This window comes from Denticeps clupeoides, chromosome 11 (genome assembly GCF_900700375.1).
Source record: "Denticeps clupeoides chromosome 11, fDenClu1.1, whole genome shotgun sequence".
NCBI classification, from domain to species: domain Eukaryota; kingdom Metazoa; phylum Chordata; class Actinopteri; order Clupeiformes; family Denticipitidae; genus Denticeps; species Denticeps clupeoides.
Window position 1 is genome coordinate 5,254,241 of NC_041717.1, and position 22,896 is coordinate 5,277,136.

Below are 22,896 nucleotides of genomic sequence, written 5' to 3' on the forward strand. Positions count from 1 at the left end.
AGTAAAAAGCTCCACAACAAATGCATAGATGCCGGTTTATGTATACATTTATAATTATTTTGACTGTTTTAACCTAAGACAGTATACAAATGTACACAGTATACATTGAAAGATCACACTGCTAGACGGTTCTGATGTGGCAGAAAAGGAAATCTGTCCCTGGGGCAGCATGTAAATGAATTCCCTGCAGTTCATTCCAGGACACAATTCTGTGCCATTGTTCCGCTCCTGAGTTCTAGAGGGAACGAAATGCTCAAACCTTCGGCTGGTGACCCCACAAACCCGCGACGTGATCATTAGCGGATCCGGGGTAAACACAAAGCCGGCGGGTCGGTTTACGAGTGAACCGGGGGCTGCGAAATTTGAGTAGCCGGCCCGAACTCTCTCACCCCGGCCGTAAACAAAAGCGTGGTCACGTCCCCTCCCCCATCGCGCGGACGCGACCACACCCCCTCCCCCAGACGCGGTTACGCCCCCTCCGCCGCTCGGACGCGGGCACACCCCCTCTCCATTAGACGCTGCTACGTCTCCTCCGCTGTTCGAGCGCGGCCACTCCCCCTCCCCAGAAACGGCCACGCCCCTCCCCAGACGCGGCTACGCCTCCTCCCCTTCTCTACCGCGGTCACACCCCCTACGCCGCACGGACGCAGCCACACCCCCTCTATCTAGACGCTGCTACGCCTCCTCCCATGCTCGGACGCGGCCACACCCCCTCCCTAGACGCGGCCACGCCCCTTCCCCGCGCTTCCCAGAAGCGCACGTGCGCGCGCTCTGTGCGCGGCATAGCAAACAGGCCGCAGGCTGCCGCGTCCGCTCCGCGCCGTCAACATGTCGCGTCGTTCAGCTCGGCGACGCTATTGGAGTTATTTCGGTCCGGCTCTGTACATTTCCTCTCAATATTCCGGATCAATATCTTCCCTTTTAGTTTATAAAACAGAAAACAGAAACCCACGGATATCTGCACACAAAACAGTATTTATCATACGGACAGGCATCATTTTGAGTGTCTAGTTCACTAATCACGCATACGTAACGCATGTCGTCATTAGAGCATTATCAACTAATGTCGTGTCTTAAGTAATACTGTATTAAGTAATATCGTGTCTTCTGCACAAACAAGTCGAGGTGAAAACAATGTGTCACGTTGTTGTTATTCTAACCGGGCCTGCCCACGTGCGTGTTTTGGAGGAACAGAATGTTCCGTACCGTGAACTAGGAGTGAACCTAAGCGCCGCGGGTGCTCGCTGCTGTCACTGCACTTTTGCTCATACTAATCGCCGTGTGGTGGCGTCCTGCCCCCCCCCCCCCCCCCCCCCCCATCCCAAAAAAAAGTCCCACACGCGACAAAGGAGACCTTCTGTTTTGATTTGACAACATATCACATATTTTAGACAAAAAGCCTTTTCTTGCGACTCAGACGAGCCTGCGTGACGCCGTCTAGTTTCAAGTGACACGTGGACAAGTTTAATCGGCGAATGGAAATCAGACTACAGTCAATTTAAAGACATTCCGGGATCTCCGGATTTTTACAAAGTGCGTGGCGGCATAAATGCGTAGCGCAGGCGACCGTCTGTGATGCCAAATACCGTGACAGAAACGCGCTACCAGGTCACCGAGACAAGCACGAAATAAAGGTCACCTACTTAAAACAAACAGTGAAAGGGGAACGTAAAGGTCGCTTGCTTATTTTTCTATGTATTTACTCCGGATTTTTTTTTAGCATCTGGGCTTCAGTGTCTACATATGCAAACGTTAAGTTATGGCAGAAAAAGTTCGCTCATAAAAGACCGACCTGGCAACAGCAGTGGGCTCTGGAAACGGAAATCCTTCTTCACCCAGGCTGCGCATCCTCCGCACACCGACGATGTCAGTAGCAAAGTTGTCGCAAAGGACGAGAGAAATTTCAGAAAAACGAAGGTAAACCAGAGAGAGAGAGAGAGAGCAGTTTGTATCACTTAATGATTCATTTATTTAGTAATACATGCCAAACATTCTGTTCACATTAAGGAATATTACAGAATACAATTAAATTTGCATCCAAATACTCACTACCGCAATTGAAATTAAGACACCACGTCTTGCCATCATCCCAGTCTGTTTCAGTCTGTGGTCAGATCTCATTTAATCATCTGCGGAAGAACTGCATGCATCTTATCACACTAATCTGGACTGAGGCCTTTCCCTTTAAACTACAGTATTATTGCAAAAACATGTGCTTGGACGCCTTATTGGCATACAAGTGCTCACCAATAAATAGAAATTGGAGGGGTGGGGATGGGAGATATGTTCACGTAAGTAATTCACGAACCTGTATACTACAGTATATGAAAATATTAAGAAAATACTGTACATAAAGTTTTCTCGGATCCGTTTGGCACTCTGCTAGGTAGGTAGTCCTTACTGGTATGTCATTATACATACAGTCTTACATATTAATAACTTTTACAACAACCACAAGAACATTTACATGACATTTACATGTGAGCATCAGGTAATATGGACATGTTCATTGCCACATCTTCTTCATAAATGAATGATGATCTCCCATCTAAAATCCAATGCCATAACAGATCAGTGTCCAGCTAGTGATCTTAAGTGCCTCTATCTGACAAGGTATGCAAACACTTTACTGATGTGCAAAGAAAAGAACCAAACACACATGTTTCAGGTCAGAAGAAGTTGTATGGTTTGGCCGTCATCTGTGACTCATGTACAGGGGTATCCTGTAAGTGTCCTAGTTCGCACATCCTGTGCAGGAACCGTCTGTGACTCAAAACTGCATGAAATTTCTGTGGAAGTGGAAAACACTTTATTTTTCTTTGCATACAGATTTGTGTCCTTCAATTTTTTTCCTTTTTGGTTTGCACACACACAAAACCAAGCAACAAGCCAGTTCCAACTCTTATTACACAGTATTTACCTGGAGAACTGCAACAGAATAAGGCAAAACAATAAGATTAAGGTCAAGGACAGCGTGTGTGCAGGGTGTCAGTAAATTAGTGTTAATCTACATTTAACACAGTCATGAAGTAATAGTACAGCATTCAGCACTGATGATGTAGTCTTGTCAGGATCAGGGAATTAGGAAGAAAAAGACATAATCACATGTTTGGCCTAAAAGGCACGCCCAGATTGGTAATTAAAGTATTGCTTGCCAATTTTCAGAATTGCTTTAGTACAATGTTCTGGAGTTTGATTTGTAAATGACATAGTACTTGGAACAAATACTATTATCTGATTTAAATAATCAAATTAATAAAAAGTTTGATTTACTAAAAAATACAGTACAGAATTGGACTGTGTCTTATCATCTGAGAGAAATTCATCTAAAGTACTGATGAACAAAATAAATAGTTGAGGATACAGATACATCTTAAACATAATACATTTTTCAAATCTGAGGAAAATCACAGCACGAATTTTGACAAATTTAATCTCTAGACATAAATTGATAGTAAATTGATGAAATGGTTAATTTCTACTTTCCGTTTATATGACAAATGTTAAGTATTATTGTACAGACAAATATATGCCACATTTATATCATGTGGCCAAAGAAAGTTATTTTAAATCTGATTGTTCTCTTTCTGAAAAACTGTCTATTTGCAATTGTGAACAAGAGAAGCAGTCATTTTTTATTTTATGAAACATTTTCTGAGATTTTAAAATCACAGTTTGGAGAGAAGAATTAGTTCCAAAGATGCTCAGTGATAAAACCCTGAACAATAAAACTTAATGAAACCCCAAAAACCAAATCTTGCTTCTGCCAATAATTCATCACACAAACCCTATACCTGTGCACCTTTAGCTCCTCTGCAATATTCCATGAATCTTATTATACATGATCAGTGAGCAATCTTCAAGTTTGATTTGTGCATACCCGAAAAATACGGTCTAAAGTGCATAACTCCAACTTCATATATTTTCAATCTCTGACACCTTGCATAGCAAGTGTTAAAATATGTCTGATACACACAGGCCATTGTAGAGCCTCAGTATAGTATGCTAAAACCAACAAAAGTCAGAAACTCCAGTGTAAAATCTCTCAGTGAAATTAGAGGAATCTTTGCTTCCCGTAGTAGTATGTATAGTTTTTGCAGTCTTTGCTCCTTTTTCCGTGGGCTTACGTTGCCCTCTTGTGTTAGTTTTCAAAAGAACCGCGGGTAAAGATTTAGGCAGTTTGAAAAATTCAATCAGTCGATTAAAATATTACAAATCATGTCCGGTATTAACAGATTGGGTGCATTCATTCCAAATTGCCAATCATATGAGGACTGATGATGAAGCAAACTTCCATATTTACAGCATTTGTTTCTTTGCACTCAGCAGGTACCTTTCCTTTTTTTTTATACTTGATATCGCGAGAACGTCACCACTACGAATCTATCTCAGTATGGCATAAAATAATGAGTCTAATGAATGCTATGAGGGAACATGTTCACAGGTGTAAATACAAACCAAAATGGACAGCCTCACCCGCATTTATCTAAAAGGGCTAAATGTAACCATATCCTTTCTTTGGTGCATTATTCAGAAATGGACTCGTTGCATTTGTATGAATAGGTCAATAACCAAAACCAACATCGCTTATTAAGTCTTTTGGCAAAACACACAAAATAACAGTTAGATTTAAAAATATTTCAATAATAGTCTATGTCATGCCATCTAAAATGCTATGCAAAAATAACGTATGAATTTAGTATAGCCAAATTATTCAACGTACGGTCCGTCTCCTTAACACGTGAGGTAGAGCACCTTGTCCCTCCTTTTTGACCTACTCTGTGGGCCCTGTCATCATCATGTGTAGTTGTGTCTGCTGTCAAAGCTGCGAAAAGCCGCCGGCTTGGCCAGCTTCCGCATGGACAGGGTGTCAGTTTTGCCCTCGGGCCTCACCCCCGACTTGCTACGCTGGAAGGGATTTCGAGTGGTGGGCCCCCGGCCCTTGTCCATCCTCTCACTGATGGAGAAGCTTTTGCGTGCGTAGATGCTGGCTGAGTGGGAGTCCTCGGATGAGGAGCAGCTGTTGGCGCGCTCCAGCCTGGAGAACGGTGAGCAGTAGGGACCCAAATCAGCCTTCCCCGAATCCGCGAGCATCCCCGCCGGGTCCTCGGAGTCGGACTCGGCGTGACTGAGTTCTGCCTCCCTTTCGGGGTGTGAGGCCCCCAGGTCCTGGGGCTTGTCGAAGGTGAAGGAGCCTCCGGGTGAGTCGGACCGCTCGGGCAGAGGGAACGCCGTGGAGACGCAGCGGGTGTCGATGCAGTCCGTGATGCTGGTGTACTCGGCTGCTTTCACCTGCACGCCCAGCCCACCGTAGTAGCTCCGCGGCGTGAACATAAGGCTGTGGGATTTCACCAGAGGGGGTTCGTCCAGGAACAGGGGCCCCGCTGCCGACAGGAAGCGGCTGCTCTTCGAGCGCTCCAGTACGCCAGCGGACGGGGGCGGGGAGGGATCCAGATCCCAGGGGGGCAGGCTGTCGGGGAGCAGCTGACCTGAGCAGAGTGACAGATCTGCAGCGGCACTGTCCTCAAATATGACTGTCCCATCTGACTGTCTCTCACCTACGCCTGACCGCACGCTGTAGTCCTGCCCTCCAGAGAACACCACCTCCATGATTTCAGAATGGACGGAGGAGTCCCTTGCCAGTGGTGGGACCATCCTTATGGGTTCCAGGAAGCTCTCGGAGGAGGCGGGTTCTTCTGAGGCTGACACATAGATATCAATACAAGATGAAGGACGGTGATGCGGGGACACGGACAGTGTGTTCATGGGAAGCGGTTTGGTATCTTTTGATGTTGCAGCAGAGGCCACAGACTGGGAGCTGTTTGCTCGGTGCAGGCTGAGCGATCGCTCTTTAAAAAATCCTTCCACCCTCTCTGAGGCCCCGCCGCCCCTCGATCCTCCAACGTAGAAGGAGTGGCTGCGAGCTCGCGGAGCCAGAGCCGTAGGGGAGGTGGGAGAGATGGACTCCTCGCCCCCCTGTTCTAGTGACTCCTGGAGGCGGTAGGTGGTCCCACCCTCCTGGCTGTTGAAGCTGCTCTGGCGCAGGATGTAGTTGGTGTCGGTGCAATCGGAAGATGTCCGCGAGCGCACTTTGTTGACCTCACCCCGCTCCAGGCCAGTAACTCGTTCCAAGGCCATCGCAATTCGACCAATCATCTCCTCCATTTGTGCCAGACGGATGTCCACGGTCTGAAGAGATGCCTTCATGAAGTGTTCCCTCTCATTCACCTCTTCCAGACGCATGGCCATGTTCTCCACCCTGAGAGTTCAAATGTATGTGAGAATAAGTCTTAGCATTGCTTTCTTGGTTTTCAGAAAAGAAAACACGTGAATTTAAACACGCTTGTTTGCATTCATTTCTGCCAGCAGGGGAAATAACTGTACACTATAGATGCTTAGCAGTGATACAACATAGCGTCCTTATCAGGGCTCTCGAACACTGACCCACCACGCCTGATTCAACTCAAGAACTTGTGTACGGCATCTTATTATTCAGGCAAACCCCCCCCAAAAAACCAAACCCTCTCTCACCCTAGCTTACCTGAACCAAATTATATCTGACGGACATGGATACCACCTATGTGAGGTCACTGTTAAGCCTGACCTTTCTGAGGTCACACGTATCCTCTCGTCATTAGAAGAGTTGAAACGGTCCTCTTTCTCCCTGAAGTACTCCTCTATGCACTGTTCCTCAAAGTCGTGCAATTTCTTCAGCTCCTCCTCGGTGATAAAGAGCTCTGTGGATTTGAGAAGAGGCCATAAATTAGCACAGAAAAGCTACTTCACATCATTTCCGAGCATGTGCAGCAGTGTGACTGTAGTGAAGTTGCTCACTTAGTCCATAATCGTGCTCGTCCTCGTCGTGCTTGCGCCAGCGGCAGCACAGGTGTTTCAAAAGCATGGTCATGTGACTGAAGATAATCAGAGGAGGAGGAAGGACGGGTCGTTCATGGAAGGTCATGATCAGCTGATAGCGCTGGAACTTCCACACTTGGTTGGATATTGATTTCACTTCGAAGAATGTGTTGCTACAGTGACAAGAGAACCAACAGCATGACACATGCGCGTCGTCCTGTCACTAAGGAGAAGGACACGCTCTTTAAAATACATGAGAGATATTCATCTAAGCAAACAGAGTACATACTTAAACACAGCTATGAGCAGGTTGACCAGCAGGATGTTAGCCACCAGCAGGTAGCAAGCCATGATGGCCGGAACAATCCATGCTCCAGTTTTGCAGGGTGGGAGGGGAACAATAGCTCCATCTTCCGTGGTGATGTTCTGTCCACATGGGGCTATGGCCACAAGAAGAGAACAGAATGACTGAAGGCCGTCGGACTAACGGTGAAAGCCGGTTGCTTTTCCTCTCTCACACACACACATGCATGCAAAGGAAAGAGGAGAGTGGTATATGCCTGAATGGAGACATCATGTGCACTGAGATGTATCTCCAAATATATTCAAAATATATTCATAATGTTGGCTGTTTGCATACCCAATATATTTAAACATGTCCTCAATGTTTAAAATATATTGTCATTTACATGTGCAGTAGTCCGACAGATGATGGTCGTACACTGAAAAAATAAAATGCGTTTAAAATTCATTGCACGTTTTTTCCTTTTGGGATGGTTCAGTTGCTGTTAGTTAAAAAGAGAGGACATTGAGTATGATCATTAGATTTATGGCCCATAGATTGCATAGTTACATATCACACCTGGCAGCCCAAAGGTCGAGAACTGAAGTAACATCATAGTTTATTTATTTATTTTTTTGGATTTGCAATTTTTGGAAGAGAAATTGTGTCCATTAAAAACTCTGACAACTGAACCACGTGGAAAAACATTGTCGATGATGGGAGGTGAGGCACGGGTGCTAGAAACCGCAAATGCTTATTTATCAGGGTGTCCATGCCATGTCTATTGTAAATGCATTATATAGCGCATGTCTATGTGCTGAGGGGCAGGCTGGTGTGAACTGTGAAATGGAGGGCTGCAATGGAGAACTATGCCAGTGCATTGATACGGCCGCAGATTGAGCCATGTTGGAATGGAATAATGACCAGTGTAAGGCTGAGTTTCCATGGCAGGGCACTCTGCTTGAGTAAACCTGAGCAAGAGCTTCCTGTCATGTAGACTGAGCTCCCTGCTCATCATTGAAAAAGCATGGGGTTTTTCTGCCATCAATTGATTCTCGGTTGATGGCGGGACAATGCATGGGGCTAAGGTGATATCTGCAAGACTATTCTTTATAAAATAAAACCAATGAAATTGATTATGCTTTTGATAGTTTTATATGAGATGGACCATTGTTACGCCAGGTTCCATGAGTTCGAAAGTAACTTTCGACCAGCCAGAGTTTTTCATTCAGCCTTTGCTGTTGCTTCCTAATATTCACATCTGAAACAAAGAACGACAGCGTTATTTCAGCTCTCTGATCTTTGGGCCATCCATCCCACCGCACTCACACAGCACACTCATATGCAGCAGGCACACCAGGCAAGTGTGTGTGTCTCACTTTAATCTCACTGCAGATTTTATAATGCACTGGGACTGAGCATCTGATGAATATTGCTGGAAAAAGGCACTGTTAAATAAAATACATTTTTTCCCGTTGAACAAAAGAAATCAATATGTTTATGGGGTAGACATCACTCGTGTAATTTTCCTTTTTTTTTTTTCAGACTTTTTTTTACAAAAAGGACAACGTTTCAAAAACTGCTTCTGATTACTTGGCAAAGAGAACAATGTTTTTATCCTGATGACAAGGAACCTATTCAGACCATTTATTGGCTCTATTTAGAGACTCTACCAATCACTCTGACTGAAGGGAAGCCATAGCTTCTCTTCCCTCTAATCTTGAGAGATCCCTGCTGACAGTGGCAATATACCAAATTCCTGGAGAGCATGAAAAGTCAGAGTAAATTACCTTTAATGCAGGGACATGGGTTGTTTCAAGTATGATCTCACAGAGCATTTTTGTTGGTGTATTTTTTTTATCGCTCTTTAAATGTGTATATACACCTTTCTGTGGATTCTAAAGACTCAAAATCAGCCATATTCCTTGACCTTCAAATTCCTCCAGATGGTCTCCTTGAGCTCTTTTAATATGTTTAAATAGATGGGATGGTGGTCTTACGGTCAATTTGGTCGGCAAACACCTCCCCGTAGATCATCCAGTAAGGCATGAAGAAGATGTTGCGTGCCAGCATCCAGGACGGATCCTCATTGGGGTTCAGGATGGCCTGCCTTGCCACCCCGAAACTCATGAGCACCACCAACATGATGATCACAAAGTACATCATGTCGATCATCTAAAGTGGAAAGAGTGTTTTGGTAGTAAATGAGAAATAATGCAGGACAGTGAAAATACCTGAGACACATATGAAGATTGCTAAAAAAACAATACATTAATCAATTGTTCTAAAATAAAGGTGCAATATGTAGAACTTTTATCAAAACATACTTTTCATAGGATTGTAGAATGTGTAGGAATGTAGTGAATGTGTTTCTGTATCCCATCCCCCATGGTGATTATTGATAATACCGGATACCTGTGATATGTTGATATAATCACAAAATACATCTCACCATCTTGCCAATCATCATGACATACGGACCCAGGTACTTGTTCACACCAAAGATGTCGAGCAGGCGGATGTACCAATAGATGATGTTGACGCAGTAGATGACCCGCCCATAGCTCATGAGTGGTGGGTCCTGCAGACGGAGCACCATGCCGATGGAGAAGATGAGGATGGCCATGAGGTCAGTAATATTCCAGTACTCTTGCAGCCACACCTTGACTTTTTGCAGCAGCTTTCCAGGCTCTGACATCAGTATCTGCCACACAGAAACACATGAATGCAAGCGGATCACAGTTGGTCTGATGCGTGCTGTAAACGGCTCTCACGTCTGTTCGTGTGTTCATGCTGCTCACAAATCAAAGCATTGTGATCCAATCACCAGCAGAGGACAGCATTCTCATTGCAATCACTATCCATCACCTTGGTGACCACTATCCAGACCTTTGGTGCACTTCATTAGGCACCCTGAAGGCACAACATTTAAATCTTCCCCTCTCCACTTCTGGCCTTTTGTTGCTTGGAAATTCTTTATGACAGATTGAAATGTCTTACCTCTCTCATCTTTTCAATTCCATTGGTAAAAATGTATGCAATAACAATCCACTCCTGAGGAGAAGGCCATAGATCCATCTTCACAAGCACAATGTAGTTAAACAGCATAAGGTAACCAACATAGGCCATCTGTATAGAAACACATGAACAGGGCGGATATTAATACAAAACCGCTGCCACGAGCCTAGCTTTAGCCTTTTTGTAGTATGCCACAGTAAAAAAGTCATAGGTTCTTTTACAATGAGAAGCTTCAAATGATAATAATCATTTCCCAGGCTGAAATATGTATCCAAATCCTAATTTCAGCCTATGAGTAAACAAATCTTCTATAAATCATCAGTAATGGTAACCCTGTGATGATGCCACTTATTTCCTATGTTGAAATTGATCTGAAGTGTTAAATAATCAAACTTTGATTGGTGAGCTTCAAGGGGAATTTACCTCAGCTGAAGCTCAAGCATCAGGCAGTCAAACTGATGCACTAACAATAACAGCCAACAACAGAGCAAGTAACATTAAAAGCACAGTGTGTTGAGAAAATGCATCCTGGCTCATACCGTATGGAACCAGAATTTGACTATTGGTGCATTGTAAAACTCGTAGATCTTGCGTCCCACTGGAATCAGCCTGTGGCGATTTTGGGCCTCATTCACATCCTTCTTTCTAGAAGTCTCTGTGCTTACTTTCCCCAGCATGGCCTGGAAGGGAATGATCACAGCAACAAAAACAGAAAGGATCCTTACTACACCTCAAAATGATTATGTGTGGTCCCAACGCACAAATGGAGGGTGATTCAACTCAAGAGGATCCTCATGATTATGCCATTTGATGATGCCAGGAATGTGACAGAATGAATATGTTTCCGTGGTGCATGTCTCACGCAGAGAGAGAGAAATGGGAACGAGAGAAGGAGTGAGAGCACGCAGGTAGGTGACTGCATGTCCTTCATTCATTCAAGAGAGTGTATATCATTCCACTGACAAGTGGAGCACCATGGTACTCTCTTAGAACATGGTAACATTGTATTGCAATCATTTTTTTTCTCCGCGTTTCCCTGTGAGGAGACCATGGAGAACTGAGCTGTTGCAGCTTTCACCACAAGCCCTCCGATCCATCTACACTTTGGTTAAAGGTGCAATGTGTAATATTCAGCCGCCTGGAGGCAGTATTTTGCCAAAAGGCCCCCACCAAACTTCATGAAATATCCCTGCAACACCATTCATAGACATCTAGTACATTTCATACGTTTTGAACAATTTTTGTTCTACGAAAGTTAAAAAAAACTAAAACCATACACATTTCACCTGTAAGTCACAACAGCTCATCTTTTCCCAGTAAGTACAATCACAGACAGTTATCACACAAAGTAACATAACCACTGAAACTTCATAGTTAATGTCTGAGGTAGGCGTATGAAGGTAAATTGCAATACAATTGTAGGTGTAGCATAACTGTGGGTTTTGAAAATCTATTGCTGAGAAAAAAAACAGTGTTCTCTTTCAGCTGCATTGCATATTCAGACCTGCACAGCGTCCACATTTCCAAGCCATATAAACATATAATTGCTTAGGTGGCGTCTTTACCCTTGATGTTTTGTTTCTTGGTGTGTTCTTGGTGTGTAGCTCTGTTTCCCCAATGCAGCCAAGGCAGAATGTTAAATGTGCAGATGTGCCATGTCAGCAAATGAATCTTGGACATTTGCCCGTGTTTTTTTGTAATTCTGTGTCTCGACATACATGACGAATGCCTGGACAAGGCCACAGAGACTGTGCTGACACAGACCAGTTCAGACAAGCGCAAAAACATGCAGCATGGGCCAAAGGTTGCAAGGATGGGAGAATATCATTCACATTACCATACTTCAGATGACACCATCACTTAAAGGAATGGAAAGAAAATTGAAGGAAAGCAGGGGAGACAGAATACTTTGCAGACACAAAGACAGACAGACAAAAGGAGACGATACAACTCCAGAATCATGTCTTCACCAAGACAGCGAGTAATGATCTACAAGGGTCAGGAGGGGGAGCCACAGAACTGAAAAAGAGGCGAGTGTTGGGTTACTGTCTTTCGGTTTTTGAACAAGCCAATTGAGCCAATTGGACTCCTGAAGAAAAACAAAAAAGATAAAGAAAACAAGGAGATATCCAGACAGCCTCTTCAAATTACGGTTGTCCCTAGGATGCAAATTGTCAATTAGTGGCAGGTAACGTGAGGTAGAGGAGGTTGGACAGACGCAGAAGAAGACAAAGTTTCGGCTTTCGGCTCTGTTTCAACCACAGGGTAATATTGCAGCTAATTTGTGTGTGTTTGTGTGCGTATACATGTGCGATTGTTAAAAGGCTGACGGCGAGGCTGAGGTGGGTTCTCTCACCACGGAGTTGTACTGCGTCTCACAGTAGGATCTTACTGTGAACTCCATGTCCTCCTCTTCCTTCTCTTTGGCTTGTTTCTCGGGCTCCTCCACATCTTTCTCCTGCAGGTAGGTGTCCTGGTCTTGAGGCATGTAGGACATCTCGTCCTTGTTCTTAAACTCAAGACTCAGGATGGAGGGTGGCAGCAGCAGGCCAAGGATCACCTGCGTGGGTGGAGGACACACACGTTGGGTTGCGCAGTGTTGCATACACACACCACACAAGGCTGACGGCTCATTTATATTATGAGAGACTGATGTATGGAAGAAGCTGTTTAAGATACTTGCATTAGAAAAAAATATGCAACAAATGCAAATTGAAAGGCATGATCAAAACACAAATAGTAAAAAAAAAAAAAACACAAGGTACTGAATTTCAGGCTCTCTAAAAAACACAAAGCACTCTTAGTGCACCACGTGATGAGGTGAGGTTTTTACATAGCACCGCTCTGACTCTGTTGCCTCTTTTAGAGTCACATCTTCAACCTCATTCTCTATCTGGGTCTAAGGAACCGTGCTAACGTGCCTTCAGAAGGGACCTATGCCTCTATACACACACACACACATGTATAAATGTACAAATGTAGTAACAATAATGTGTGCTCATCAAACCTTGGTGTAATGTTATGCACCATTTTCTTGTAAGTGTTGATAAGTCCTTTATAGTAGCATATGGGGTTGGAATGTGATTAATGTAACAGGAATAAATAATCAAGATACAAAAATGAAGTCATGTTATACATTAAAATTATCTTTATTAAGAGTTTCAGACCATATCTGATGTGGGGTAAAAATCTGTTGCACATTTCCTGGGACATACTGTATTTCGGGCTAAATCGGTTAGTCCCACTTGGGACTTTTCACTTTGACTTTGCCATCGCACTTAATTAGTCATAAAACCCACATACGAGATTATGACGTGAACACTTACAAGGGTGTGCCAAATACATTCATGCAGATATTCTGGTAGGTTACACACATCCCTGCCTCAGAGGCCGCAGAAGAACAGAAGTGGCGGCTTCATTTCATTCAGAAGTGTATAATGGAATTACAAAAGGGCCGTAAATTCTGAATCAAAAGACTAAACTATTAGTTCAAATGATTTTGTGACTTAGAGACATAATTTTAGAGAACCGGACTGGGAGCGTACAATGTTTCTGAGGAGCCTGACCGCTCACCTTCAGCCCCGAGTTCTTGCGCATGCGCAGACGGCCCATCCACATGTCCGTCAGGAGCATCTGACTGCAGGTGTGGGCTATGAAGTCCCGGTGCTTGGCGGCCACAGCGAGCTGCAGACAGGTGGCGTTGCTCCAGTTCTTCAGTTCGTAGGTTAGGAGCTTCATTGCCATCTGCTCGTCCTGTTTATAAGACTGGTCCAAGAGCTCCACTGCCAACTGGCCGAACTCCCTATGGTACAGCCCGCAGTTAACGAAACAGTCCATACACACATAGGTATTGTCCCTCCCCCCCGAAATGCACGTACACATGGCCTCACACTTGACTGAGCACATTTGTGCGTTTCTGGCAGGGAGAAGGAGGTCAGTCATTGGTGCTTTGATGCAACATGTTTCTGGCACCTGACAGCTTGGCTCCTCCTCTCATCTGCTCTCATCTCTCATCTACATCTCCACTTTCATCACCAGCGAGAACAGGCGCCCGTAAATAAGCAGAGGCGACTGCAATTACTCCGGCGCTCTCTGATTGTGTCTGTGTTCAGGTCTGCACATTTTTTTACACTATTTTCCAAGAATTTCAAATGTGTTTTACAACTACGTGTTATTTTAGGTATGTTTAGGTGTAGCTTGTCCAAGCCCAGCCAAAGACTGATGGGAGATTTTTGGCCAGAATCATGGTCAATGTCTTAACATCAAACCATCAAAACACAAAATGTGGGACAGAAGGGTGTCCATCCCTCCAGCAGTTTAACCGAGAATGGAAAGCCTATGGCTGGGTGCCCATGTTGTGCTGTTCATGAATGCATTCAGTCAACGGCTGAACCAAATGAAGGATTTTTTTACAGTAGGCCACGTGGTGCCACCATGCCAGTCTGCATCACTTGCTCAGTGCCAGCCACTGAGGCAGAATTAGAATGGATTCAGAATGGCTTGGGTATCTAGAACAGACTATGCACTGACAGCCAGCATGGTTGGTGCTAGTTGTATATCCAGATCTAATGAAGTTCTATGAACAAACAAGTGTAGACTCACATGAAAAGAACAGTGCAAGTTCATTTTGTTTGTATTTTAACTTTGAAGGCCAATTCCCATGCTGTTTTGTAATGTATTTCAGAATGGAGCTCTGCACCTGGAGTTGTGGTTGAGCTCCTGTGAAATGTCATCCACCATGTCATTCTCTGATGCTTCATGGGCCATTGCCTTGCAGAGCTTGCAGGCCACCAGGGCTTTCGCCATGGCCTCCTCGCCATGCTGCCAGAAGAACAGTGCCATCTTCTGCCGCTTCATCAGCACGGCCCAAACCATGAGTTCATGGAATGGAAAGGGAAAGTGGTTGATCTCGGGGTCATCCAGGTCAATGTCTACCTCCTCCTCCCTCTTTTTCGTCGTTTTCTGTCGCCCCCTCCGGATCGGCATGTCATCCTAAGAGAGGACGGAGGAGAAAATACAATTTGCTGTTTTAACGGGTCATGTTGTCAAGTGTTAAGGGATTCACCCTGATTTGATAAAGCAGCAAGCAGAACAGTGACAGTTTGACCTTTAAGACGGCGTGTAATGTCGATTTCATATGAGGCACTTCAATGAAAAGCAGTGAAAATAATGCCTCATGCATGTAACGGAATAAAACACTCACCTCCATTCCTAGTAATTTCAGAGCTTTGGGCTATAAGGAAAAATTACAGAGACTAATTATTTCTGCCCTTTCCTGTAAAGAACCACACACACACACACAAACTACACATACACACGCGCGCAGGCAGATGAAGTTCAGCAATGTCGTGATACTTATTTATTAATTTCAACAAAGAGGGTCATGCTAAATTGAGGTTTATCTGTTGCCTTTAACAGCGTACATATAAATAATGAATCGATGCGATAGCATGCGAGCAAGACTGTGCCGATGTAAATAGAGCAAACCTCCTGTGGGCTAGTTAATATCTTCCATCTATTTTAGGATTTTTCCACCCAAGCGTCCATGTATGTGCGATTGTGCATTAATATCATATAAAGTGTTATGAGTTATTTCTTTGTATGTCATCTTTATGCCTCTCTTGTAGTTTTGCTAAGAAAACGTAATGCAGGTGTATACTGCAGGTGGATGTACTAAAGCTTAATGCCGCTTAATTCCGCTTCCACACAGTGACTAATATGATTATTACATAAGATATTGCCGTTTTTTAACTGTTTTAATAAAATCAAATATAATATTACTGTTTTGTGAATTTAAAATGCTGCATGCCAGCCAGAACACACAATGGTCTCATAACTGTAGCCTTTCACACTGAATAATTTTAGTGTGGCTTATTGTTCACAAAGCACATTTTGGCATCTGTGCTAGAGAACCTTAAACTATGTGGTTGTCTTTCCATCTTCAAAAATAATTTCTCATTTCATAATGAGTTTCATAAAGTCTTCAGAAAGAATATTCTTTCATGCTTAAGTCAATGCTATAAGGCATGCTATCAATGTGAATCTTAAATAAGACTTAAATAAGAAAAATTTTGTACTATAGAGGCTAAACGAACTGTATATGTGGCGGCAAAGAGCAGTTTTCAGTAGAATGTTGTAATACAAGATGTAGAAGAATGCGAATTGGGATGTGAATGGGTTACAATGACATGCATGTTAATAAAATCATGCATACTTGAATTGCGTTGCACATTTCACTTACTCTTTTGGGGCCAAAGAGGTTATGGTAAAGCGTTCTGAACCTCTTCCTGGTGTAATTGCAGCGGTAGGCTCCACCCATCAGGTACTCGATAACCAATCCAATGTCAATAAGACTGATGCGATAATCTGGCGGCAGGTTACCCTGGAGACAGCAGAGTTATTTAGACAATGCTGAGTACCCTAAAGATGTTACGCCCCAGAAGGTGAAGGAAAGAGAATGGTACATTTCCTCACGGCCACACCCACGCTCCACTCGCAAACAAAGGATCGTGCACAGACACCGTCCCACACACTCCTCTACTCACTAATAAACGTACTGCTTAAAGGAATAAAACAGGAATGTGATTAGTGGATTCACCTTGAAGTAGATCCAACTGAACCCTGGATATTCTTGCTTGGAAAGAACACACAAGGTCAATGAGACAGTATCACCAAGAAGGGGTTCATGGAGTATAATGACAGTGATAACAGAAGATGGGTGCTTGAAGCAAAACAAAAACCCTAACAAAAGCTTGTGCAGTTAAAAAAAACTTTGCATTCCTGCTTTGTTGTGATTCCTATCATATTTTTCTGCTCTATTCACCGATATTCTCACGGCTGTGTGTGTGTACATGTTTAGAGAATTTGGTCTCTCATTTTGAAATCATTACTTTAAGCAAGACCTCTGGAGCTGAAAACCCTCATCAACATGTGAGTCCCTGATTAGGTAGAGATGGTGAAAGTCCGGAGGGATGTGTTGAATCTGTGGGCCAGGGAGCTAACAACGTTACAGAAGCACATAAGCTACTCTTAAGCATTTATCTTCTGCAGCACCATGGTTAAAATGCCACGACAGGAAGATCCCATCATACCGTAAAGGGGAGGAAATGGAGGGAAATAAACATTCCCCTGGCACCTCTGTGAAGTGGCTATAATGTGTGAAGCTGGGACTCTATAAAATGACTCTATAAAAGTCTGTAGTACAGATGAAGATTGGCTCACTGACAACCTCCAATCTAGGATCTTGCCCAAATACTCCATGTCCAGAAATGCCCCGACAGCTTGTCTCAGCACAAATACACCTCAACAAATATAGCGACCTGAGTACTACTCTCTCCAGCAGGTTAGTATCAATATATATACATTTTTTACATCCGTTCATCTTCAATTTATAAGGAAAAATTACAAATAATGAAGGATCATTTTTTATCTATGCATTTACTAATATCCAGCTTTTTACTTTGTTATATGTGAAACCATTAATAGATCTCAGATACACACCACAATCTTGAGTTTCTCGTAAAGGCAGCACAGTTAAATACACTGCTATTCCACCGGCAAAAATCTATACCAAATTTCTTCAGGCCATAGCAGCGTCCAGCATCTCAGTATCAAGGGTCAAGTTGTAGGAGGTCACCGAAGTGTGGGCAATTCTAACCATGGCTTCGAGCATGGCTCAGCAGCCAGTCAGATTTTAGGACAGGAATGAACAACTTTCGTATTTGCACAATCATATCAAAAACTTTTGTTTTCTACATTCTGACTCGGTTGTCAGCCTTCAATTTAGTTATGATCAGATCAAAATAGAATATTTAAGACAAAATGTATTTGTCACATCCCTGCTTTAATGAGCTTCACACACAAGGGATGTCACTCAGTGCACAATTACTCAATTGTGCAACAAATTCATTATTATAAGTCCATCCAAGCTGCATTTGAAGGACCTTTCCAGATATCAATGATAATTTCACTGATTCTAGAATCATTTGAATCCTCCAAAGGATTCCACCCCTGAATTTAAACATACCTAGTGACAAAATTACTTCTTATTTATTCCTTAGTGCTTGTGTGTTGGTCCCTTTGTGTGTTCCTCTGTCTTTATTCAACACTCTGTGATGTGATTAGGCTCCTTTGTTGTTTTACAAAGCTCTGCATGAGTCTTTGTATTTGTCTCTTTCTTGGAGTTGTGCCTTGTCTTTGTTCAATAATAAAAAAATCCTGTTTTACACTTGCAAATGTGACAGGAAAGTTCATCTGTTGTAGGTCTCTTTTAAAGTTGAAATCTCATTAATGGGCAATTTAGTTCTAAATTCTACAAATCTCTTTTCAGAGATAATCATAACAACGAAATCATGCAACGAAAAATGTAAATGAAATACAATGATCTGCAAAAAAATCTGTAGATTTTGATCTTAATAAAGCCCATGCAAGTTTCTGGATAATTAAACGTCTTAATCATTAAAGTAGTATGATGGTAAAGAAAATTCATGGAAAATATGGGACATCAATCATTAAAACTAAACTTTCACAATGCTCTAGTTAAGTAAAATGTTCTAGAAAATGAGAGATTCCAATGACTTTCTCATAATTTCTAGCTAAATTAATTGATATTAATTAGTATTAAATATCGATTAAGTTTCTAAATAACTGAATTGCAATTCATCTACATTTTTGTTTCAGGCACATTTCTGTACATTTACTGCATACTTTTAATTAGCTGTATATTTGCCCTGAATTTAATACACAATTACACACAGTAATTAAAATCACAAACAGTAAAACGAATGAAAAAAATGTTGTCTCAGATAGTAATCACAAGGCTTCACAAGCTTCACTAATCTGTGAAACCACTTTAAATCTATTTTCCCCAGGGGTCAAGTGTCATTATGAGATGGCGCGAGATGTAAAGCTTGTCTGCAGGCTTACGGCAAGATTGAGGCAGTATGAAGCTCTGAGGGGTTTCCCATGAGAACCAGGGGACCAGGCTTTGGTCTTTGGTCTGATTAAAGACTAAAACCTGATTTCTGCGCTTCAGCACAGGTAAATGGCTGCAGCATGGGCAACACCAACACAGATGGAGATGTTTCTAAGCAGCTAAAGCTGAGGTTATGAAAATTCTAATTATGCATCAGCATATTTGTAAGAGGCGTTCAAAATTATATTAAAAGAATAACAACATAAAATAAAACGCAACAGAAATCTAAAAGGCTAATATTCACACACACCCACATAAACATCCACACTCACACACAAGCACTGAGATGGATCATTGGACATCTGCGTCCCAGCATTATACACTCACACTGTGTATTACTGCAATTGTAGGGACACGTATATAATACATATGAAGAATTTAGACATTCCTATCATAAACTTAACTACAACCTAACCTTTTAATCCCATGTAGTTCCATGGAATGTTAATGTATTAATCTATTAACATGAACAGTTTTTGTATACTGCACTAATAACTGTGTCTTAACTAGTCCTGCCTATATAATACACAGTGATAAATCAGTGTCCCAACAAGTTGAGTAATGTGCACACACACACACACACACACACACACACACACACACACACACACACACGCATTCACACAGACTATTGTACCTTTTTGACATCACGAACGAGATGGTACAGCGTGTTGGATGGTCCATGTCTCTGTCATGATTAAAAGAAATGAGAAAGTATTAGTCTTCAGTCAGTGAATGCAATTATGAAAAAGAAAGAACACTTTGCAAACTGTGCAAAACTGTGCAATAAAAGAGTATAAAGTCTGAAAAAAATGTATGCATAATGTTAACACTGCTGCTGAGAAAGGTGGACGGCATCCTCTCAGTGAGTCGGTGTGGATTAAATCTCCGGCTAATGGAGAGGAGAGCTTTAATGACTGCTGTACCGTGTTGTAGAGCTCTTCCAGTCTGGACAGGGTGAGGAACCGATGCATGCTGACACCGTTCTCAATCAGCAGCTTCACAAAATCCACTCTGTCCAGCACCAGGGCGTCCAGCATGGACTGCTCTAAAGAGCCCACCTGAAAACAGGTCAACGCAGGTTATGAGAGGGTCATGTCCACATTTGGGTTGTAGGCTCATTAGACGATATTTACCGGCCACTGTTGACCATAGATGAAGATCTGGCTGCGAGCGATGTCCACCCTGTTCCAGGCCAAGGCTAAGCTCAACTGGTCAGGTGCCGATGCATTCGCCCCTGTCAACATCAGAGTCCAGAGAGCCTCTTTAATATTTTATATTAGATTTAGTATCTAACACAAATGTGAAGTACTGCGCAAAAATGCTCTTCATTTCTCAACAGTAATTCTGACATTGCCCAGAAAGGGACTACCTAAAAGCATAAAACACTTGATATCTAAAAAATACTGTTGATATGTTCTAATGAATAGAGAAACTCAAGAAACTCAACTAATGAATGAGCTCCAGATGGAAAATAATGCTTTATTGCAGCTCAGAGAAAAATAGGATAACAGACTTTCTCTACACACATAATGTCGTTGTTTCATGAAAATAATTCAGCAATAAACAGTTTAGATAATCAATATTTGATCAATGTTTGACAGGGATTTTTGTTGTGGTAACAACATTTCTTGTAGCTGAGATATACAGTGGTTTTGTTTTCATGGGTTTGCATTGGTGCACAGTACTGTATATTCAGATTTTATTTGGACTATGTACATAAATATGCAGTATACGGTACATTCGATACTATGGTTGCTCCACTGCCTATGATCATCTATTGCACATTAGACTAGATGAATAGACGTACAGTATGTCTGCAGTCTAGCATTCAACGTGTAGCTCTTTGCACCAAAACAGGCTTAGTGTGTCTCATACCCTAAATCTAAAACCTGCCTCCCTGGACCTCCAATGTTCTTTGTAGTCCTTTGTTTATGTTCCTTTTACAAAATTCCCTACTGTCACTATCAATTTACACATATAGTACTTCAAAAGTATTTAGGCAAGCAGGTTGAGTAGTAGGAGTACAACCGAAGATTATAAAAATGATTCAAAGATGATTAATATACACTAATGTTCAAAGATTTTGGGTAATGTAGACTAATTGTTGCAGATAAGGGGTAATTTATGCAGATATTCGGTTTATTAACTGCCGCTTCCAGCTACCGGCTACCATTTAAAACACTAACAATGTATGGACATTGAATCTGATGTGATTTTTGGGACAGTAGTGGCCTAGCTGGTTAGGAAGCGGATCCGTAGGTTGCTGGTTCAAATCTCGAACGACCACTGAGGTGCCACTTTTGTTTAATTTCTATTATTCCTGAACTTTTGAATGGTGTTTATTTCTGTCATGATCCGGTCCGGAAGGGGAAGGGGTTTCACTGTTGTCCTGTGTAATGTTCCCTAATTCCCTGTATAAGTGTATAAAGCTGCCCTGTTCGTTTCTGTTCGCCGTCGGGTCTTTGTTGTGTTACACGTTCGCCTGTTACCAGATGTCTCCCTGGTCCTGTTCGGCACAAATTAAACCCCGGTTTCGTGACGTCATGCGAATGCGTCCTTCTTCCTCGTCATCTCTTTTCATCGTCTCCGTTCACCTGCCTCGTCATGCCACCGTGGTTGTGACAATTTCTCCTACAATATTTGCCCATCATCGCAATGCAATGTGCTGAGATGTTAGATAAAATCAACAATAAATATATGCATAAACTACATCCAGAGCTTATTTGAGGACTTTCAATCAGACGGGAAGACAGGGAAATAAAAAAATCTGCATTTTTACAAAATAACGACAAGTCTTAAGTAAAGGGCAGTAAGCTGTGAATACTGTACAAAGGTTTGGTTGGTTCATGACTTTTTGTTTGTGTTTCTGCTTGCCACTGGTTTCAAGATTACTGAGCTATAAATCAATCTTCGTACAGCGTAAAAGGCTGAAGAACTTGTTTCCTGAAATCAGTAATAACAATGGACATTTGTGTCTGCAAGGGAGTGAAGTTCGGTGCAATGTCCTCTTTCAGTGCACCACAAACACCATTGCTTGACTCCAAAATCCTTTTAAGCATATCTCTGTACTCAGCACTTGAAAGATTTAAGTTTTTCCCTCAAGCATTGATGCAGCTGAAAAACCCCCTAAAGAAACAATGCGAATGGAACGGCTGACGTCATATAGTTATTATTTTACTGAGATGTACTTAAATGCTATGCAGCGTTATATAAGCAGATTACTTTTGGGAGTGAAAACTACTTCAATATGTTTGAATGTGACTTAACATTTACTTTCTTGAATTAACTGGGATTAAAACTGATTGCATATCAATACAAAACATGATTTAATGCACCAGTTAAAACCAGCCGAAGAGTTTCATTTGTCTTATAATTATAATAATTTCTAAAGGTTAGTGACAGCCCTTTTGGTTGAGAGCTGAACATTAAAGGCCACACAATTGTCCTTGTTTTGTAGGATGCATACCCTACCTTTTAGCAGGGCGGTGAGAATGGCTAAATCAATGTCCTGGTGTCCCTCAGACCCCATGCGGAACACGGTTATCTGAAATAATCACAGAAATGTGATACAGGTAAATAAGACTCTGGGAATGTCAGCGGCCTTTCCTGAAAATGATTCTGCTCTAAATATGGAAGCCTGTGAACGTGATTTGCATTTAGCTCAAATGTGCAAAATGTTATTTTTTTTATTATCATCCTGCGCAATAGGGAATAGAGCAGGCAAAAGGGAAGAAGCAGCAACAGAAATGGAGACGGGGGAGAA

At 42.4% G+C, this 22,896-nt stretch overlaps 1 protein-coding gene across 18 annotated transcripts in view; it reads right to left on the reverse strand.

The window, feature by feature from the left end:
- Positions 1 to 1,326: 1,326 nt before the first annotated feature.
- The window catches only part of trpm3 (transient receptor potential cation channel, subfamily M, member 3), an 89,916-nt gene continuing 68,346 nt past the window's right edge, over positions 1,327 to 22,896 (reverse strand). For 2 of the 18 annotated variants that reach the window (XM_028996819.1, XM_028996822.1), the window contains exons 9-28: positions 22,605 to 22,677; positions 20,267 to 20,367; positions 20,057 to 20,191; positions 19,768 to 19,818; positions 16,755 to 16,790; positions 16,398 to 16,538; positions 15,360 to 15,389; positions 14,856 to 15,148; positions 13,730 to 13,958; positions 12,513 to 12,716; positions 10,696 to 10,836; positions 10,139 to 10,267; positions 9,591 to 9,842; positions 9,139 to 9,313; positions 8,307 to 8,399; positions 7,145 to 7,295; positions 6,835 to 7,028; positions 6,605 to 6,737; positions 2,050 to 6,259; positions 1,327 to 1,849 (exon numbers count right to left, since the gene is read on the reverse strand). In XM_028996819.1, the coding sequence (XP_028852652.1) occupies positions 4,798 to 6,259; positions 6,605 to 6,737; positions 6,835 to 7,028; positions 7,145 to 7,295; positions 8,307 to 8,399; positions 9,139 to 9,313; positions 9,591 to 9,842; positions 10,139 to 10,267; positions 10,696 to 10,836; positions 12,513 to 12,716; positions 13,730 to 13,958; positions 14,856 to 15,148; positions 15,360 to 15,389; positions 16,398 to 16,538; positions 16,755 to 16,790; positions 19,768 to 19,818; positions 20,057 to 20,191; positions 20,267 to 20,367; positions 22,605 to 22,677 (4,023 nt within the window). In that variant the 3' untranslated portion in view covers positions 1,327 to 1,849; positions 2,050 to 4,797. Of the gene's footprint in view, positions 1,850 to 2,049; positions 6,260 to 6,604; positions 6,738 to 6,834; positions 7,029 to 7,144; positions 7,296 to 8,306; positions 8,400 to 9,138; positions 9,314 to 9,590; positions 9,843 to 10,138; positions 10,268 to 10,695; positions 10,837 to 12,512; positions 12,717 to 13,729; positions 13,959 to 14,855; positions 15,149 to 15,359; positions 15,390 to 16,397; positions 16,539 to 16,754; positions 16,791 to 19,767; positions 19,819 to 20,056; positions 20,192 to 20,266; positions 20,368 to 22,604; positions 22,678 to 22,896 lie in introns of those variants that run through there. The other 16 variants (XM_028996823.1, XM_028996825.1, XM_028996827.1 and 13 more) reach the window with 11 other exon arrangements.